Genomic DNA, 5000 nt, shown 5'->3' with positions numbered 1-5000 from the left:
CATGCTGATGGGCCACAGACAAGCATGGGTGTGGCAGGATGAATGGTACGGTTTAACGATTGATGATATAAGGAAACTGGAGGAAGAAACACAAAGGATATTGTCCAGGAAAATGGGCGGGATTTCTGACCTTGTCATCACTGGAAGGTCTTCTCATGATTGTGAATCAGAACAAGAGGAAGGTTTTGCGAATGAGGGCAGAGGAAGTGTTGTCTATGTTCAAGAAAATAACAACAGTGCCAAAATAGGACCTATTTCTAACGGTTTACTGGATGGAATTGAGGGGACTGTATGTACTTCACCTGTTGCTATAACAGTGGAGAAGTTTGGATATGATGAGGAAGACAAGAATCAAGTTTTGAATGATAAGCGAACCATAATAAACGCACAATGTAACGGGATGAGCCAGAGAGAGGTGAGTTTAACCTCTGATGGATCTGCAAATAGAAGATTGGCACAAGCTGATTATCTTAAGGGATACAGAATGAGTACAATAGAAACTGCAGACTCGGAATCCGAAGATGAGGAGTTTTTCGACGCTCAAGGTATGCTGCAAATTCCTATTGACTAGTATAAGACTGACTAAACTAGCTTTCATAGGAATGGTCACGCTTCATGCATTTTTTTAGACACAAAACTGAAAACGTTCTTTTTGGGCATTCTAAACGTGTCTATATACTTCCCAGTATCGTTGATTTGATTGGTCACTAAGAATAAGAAATTCAAGATTCACCTTCTAGAGGGTAAAGTGCAAAGCACACCTGCTTTATTCAAAAAAAAATTAAAATAGACACATTTTAGGGTGCGTTCGATTGAACCTTTTGCGGAATAAGAATACTTTGATTGATGATTTAAAACTACATATGCCTGGTATTTTGAAGCAACAAGGATAATAAAGATATGTTTAAAATAGCACTTTAGTGGGTGTTTGACAATTTTAGTGTGACAATTTAAGTGAAGGATTTTAAACTTCTATGCCGTGCATTCCTATTCCGGAATATGTTTAATCGGTTTATGATTACTTCACTCAGTGATTGGTTCAAAGTTCTCGCGCCAGTTTTTCAACCAATTAGAAGTGAAACCAAAACCATGCGTGGCTCGCGCGTGCACATTTTTCCGCGCTTTGTGTCGGCTACGTGTAATTACTTCGAGTTTTGATTGGTTTACTGGATGGTCTCCGTCGTTTTTGATTGGCCAAAGTAATTACTTTGGTTTTGGTTTTACGACACTCATTTGAAAACCGCTCTATTATTAATTAGAGTATTAGTAAAATAATGCTGTTGGAATAAAAGTGCATGCGTTAACATCACCTATTAAAAATAACTTTTTTAGAGGAACTGGAGGGCGGGGATCTTAATTCCAATCTGCTGTCTATTCATAATGTGGAACTTGGAAATAGTTTCAAGAGCTTGGAATTGGACACAGATTCCTCCAGGGGCAGCAGAGAGTCGTTGGATTCCATTGCGTCTTCAGTAACAGATGAACAGAGTTTGGACAAGGTAAAAATTCAGAAAGAAAACAGTTAGTGATTCTTGAATGATTTATGTGGAGACGGAGGAAAGTTTTGACATTTACCGGCAGTGTATCCCTGAATTTTGTGTCTCTTAGAAAAGCGGATTGCAAGTAACTGAGTCCATGGAACTACGACTAATGCTTCACTCAAGCAGTTGATTTACTTTGTCCAAAATTAAGAAAATCTCGTTAACTTTTTTTTTTTTTTACAAAATCTCATGGGTCTGGACACCTCGTATTTGTGTGCAAGCCTAAATATCAGTTTTTTTTTCCAAGGATGCTTAAAAGGTTTCCTTGTGCTGTCCCTACTGTCTTTTGGCATTTTTTTCATAAATGCTGTACCCTTTCTAAAGGCTTCTTATTCAGTAGAGTTTTTGTTGGATTGCGGAATTTTTTTTTGCTTCATTTTCCACCCAAACTGATTTTTTTGGAAAATGGAGTTTTCTTCGCGGAGAGTAACGAGGAAAATCGTCGGGCGTAATAAAATTAATTTTTTGGGGTGACCAATAAGCAATAGTATTCAGTGGAACTGTTCAGTGTATCTTAAAGTGACGTTTTTTTGCTTTTCTCGAGAGACGCTTGCTTGCATCATAGTTAATCGAGGGACTGGTCATGAAACCGTTAAATCTTCAAAAGCGAGAACAATCTTTTGTTTTGGCTTCGCACTGGTTTGCAAATTAGTTGCGCATAATTTAATCGAAGGATTTGATTGGTTATCTTCTCGAAAAAAGGTTGTGGTTCTTGCAGGGTCAAGGCCAAAAATACGGACAAAAACATAAAACAAAGGAACTTGTCGAGTTTCATAACCATCACCATCCATTAACTATGCTTGCACGGTGATTGTCGTGTGGACTTTCACGGGCATAGTCTTGGAACAAGCCAATCACATGCATAGCACATGCGCTTTACACTTGAGACTTGCACGACAGCTCGCTAACGAGAATTTTCATTACAGTGGAAACAGCCACTTGCCTTATCTTTCTCTTGTTATTTTCAGTCTCCCCGGCTATTGAGAAAAGAACCACTGTGCCAGAAATTTAGCGACACCTCAACATGCTCGTTACCAACCTCTCGCATTACGAGCCTCATTTTGGTGATCCACGGAGGCACTCAGGTCGACACGAGCCTGGATCCTACGTCACGTGACGTTGACTTTACACTTTTACAGGAAGCTTTTGAAGCGGTTGTTAATTTGCACTACAGGGGAGCTGCCGGGAGAATCGCGTTAAGACTTGTGGAATGTCCCGCGATCTGCTCAAAAGCACTCACTTTGCTGTCTCAACTTTGTCCTTATTCGGAGAGTGATTCAGGTAATATCAGGAGCTGATCAAGGCCGGCCTCTATCACCTCTAATTCCTTGAGTCAACCCTTTCCCGAGTAAATACATTTTCAGGAACAGGTTTTTCCTGCGAAAAGTATCATACTTCCCTTGACGCTGAGATAGCTTTGTTTTGATTGGCTATTACAAAAGTGGGTGGGAGGCGCGGTGGCCTCATTTATCAAGTGGTCCGGGTTCGGGGCCTGGCCGGGGACATTGTGTTGTGTTCTTGGGCAAGACACTTTACTCTCACGGTGCCTCTCTCCACCCAGGTGTATCAATGGGTACCGGCGTAATGCTGGGGGTAACCCTGCGATGGACTAGCATCCCATTCAGGGAGGAGTATAAATACTCCTAGTCACTTCATGCTACGGAAACCGGAGATAAGCGCCGGCCTGATGGGCCTTCCTAGGCTCGTAACAGAGACTTTACCTTTACCTATTACAACAGTGGGCGTACTGGATCTCCCAAGGGAGGCGTTCTAGAAATAAATCTTCTAAATTTTACATCGTTTTGTTTTTACAACATAACTTTCAGCTGACAAGCTGCAAGTTATGTTTTAAGAAACACTGCTTCTTCTTCTTCTTCTTCTTCTTCTTCTTCTTCTTATTCTTCTTCTTCTTCCTCTTCTTCTTCTTCGTTTCCTCCTCCAAAGATCAGTTAATGTTATTATTAATTCGAACCCGGGCCACGTTGGTGGGAGACGAGTGCTCTCACCACGTACCTCTGCGCCATCCCTGCACCCCTGCTATTACGAGTCAAACAGTACACACTCAAGTTAAATCTATTTTCGAGTGATTAAAGCTCACAAAGGCATTCAAATACATTTTTCAGGTACGTACGTGATTTAACCACAGAATGACACCAGACTCTGCGTTATATCAGGGATTGCCTATTTTAACCTTACGGCGCTTGCTCACTCCTCGTGCTAACATGAGTGCACCAATTAGAGACGCTTTTGATTTTTCCTCTCGAAAACCAATGAGAAGACACTTTGTTTCAGGGTTCCCCAGAGCTCTTCTCTGCCTCAGTCAGGAGATGAACTCTGGGGTCGAGATTGTTACGCAGGATGTCCCACGGGTATCGATCGTGATGCCACACGATTTCATCGATTGGACGCCATTTTGTTCTGGCACAAATAACCTCGGTGCCACGTGGGTGGGTGAACGTCTGGCGATACTAAGGGTGCGTAAGCTCTTAAATGAAAAGCCGCGCCAACAAGTGTGTGGCAAGTTTTGACTAAGCTTGTGTAGCAGGTGTATACAATGTAAGCTGGAAATGTGTGATGATTGGAGCTTTTCTGTAAAGCGATATTTAGATTGATGAATTACCTGTGTAATGAAGTAAAAAAAAATCTTTTGCTTGGTTTAAAAACCTTTCAAGATTATAAAGAATGATGGTTTTCATTGTGGAAAACCTTCTCTCGTTCCAGAGATATTCAAGTTTTTGTTCAAAAATTGATGAAGTCACAAACTGTGCAATGGCTGTAAAGTCCCGTTTAAACGGTTTGAACATTTGACCAACATTCGTTTAACAAAAGTTGAACGTATATTGGGCAATGTTGGACGCAAAAACAAAGTTTTGCGGAGGCCTTTCAAACGGTTCCAACATTGCGTCAACAAAACAACCGACACTTATAGCGATTAGGCCATTTCCGAGTTGCTGTTTGCCTCGTTTTCGAAGTGAGTCTTGGTGCTCAACTATTGTAAGGGAAATGAATTTGATTTGCATAAGAATACGCAACTCGTTTCCATTTGAATGGTTGTGCACCAGGACTCGCTTTGAAACTGAGACATGCAGCAACTCGGAAATGGGCTGTTTGATTGCGAGGAACTAAGAACTAGAAACCAGTCTCTCTCTCGTCCAGGTGAACTACGTGCCGCCATATTGACTTTCGCGGCCTGATGTGAGCATGCGTGTTTTTCTACAATTGTTGAACAGAGTGTTCAAACGGCTTCAGCACCATTCAACATCATCGAACACAAAGGAACAATCGCTGTTGAATGAAAGTTTAAACCGATTTAAACTTGATTCAACACGCTTTCAACAAGCTTTCAACATTTTTTACGCTTTCCACAATGTTGGACGACCTTTTCAAAAGCACCGAACATTCGTTTTCAACAAAGTGTTAGATGCGTGTTGAAGCAATCGTTGAAACCGTTTAAACGGG

General features: G+C 41.3%; 1 protein-coding gene across 1 annotated transcript in view; it reads left to right on the top strand.

Moving 5' to 3' along the window:
• Positions 1-5000, top strand: part of LOC138046946 (protein retinal degeneration B-like) — a 38327-nt gene that overhangs the window by 12526 nt on the left and 20801 nt on the right. The window contains exons 5-7 of the mRNA XM_068893577.1: positions 1-545; positions 1333-1499; positions 2510-2822. The exon at positions 1-545 is cut by the window's left edge and continues 41 nt beyond it. Of these exons, the coding sequence (XP_068749678.1) occupies positions 1-545; positions 1333-1499; positions 2510-2822 (1025 nt within the window). The remainder of the gene's footprint in view (positions 546-1332; positions 1500-2509; positions 2823-5000) is intronic.

The sequence above is a fragment of the Montipora capricornis genome, chromosome 4 (assembly GCF_036669925.1).
Source record: "Montipora capricornis isolate CH-2021 chromosome 4, ASM3666992v2, whole genome shotgun sequence".
In the NCBI taxonomy this organism is placed as follows: Eukaryota; Metazoa; Cnidaria; class Anthozoa; order Scleractinia; family Acroporidae; genus Montipora; species Montipora capricornis.
This window is presented reverse-complemented; position numbering and strand designations above follow the sequence as displayed.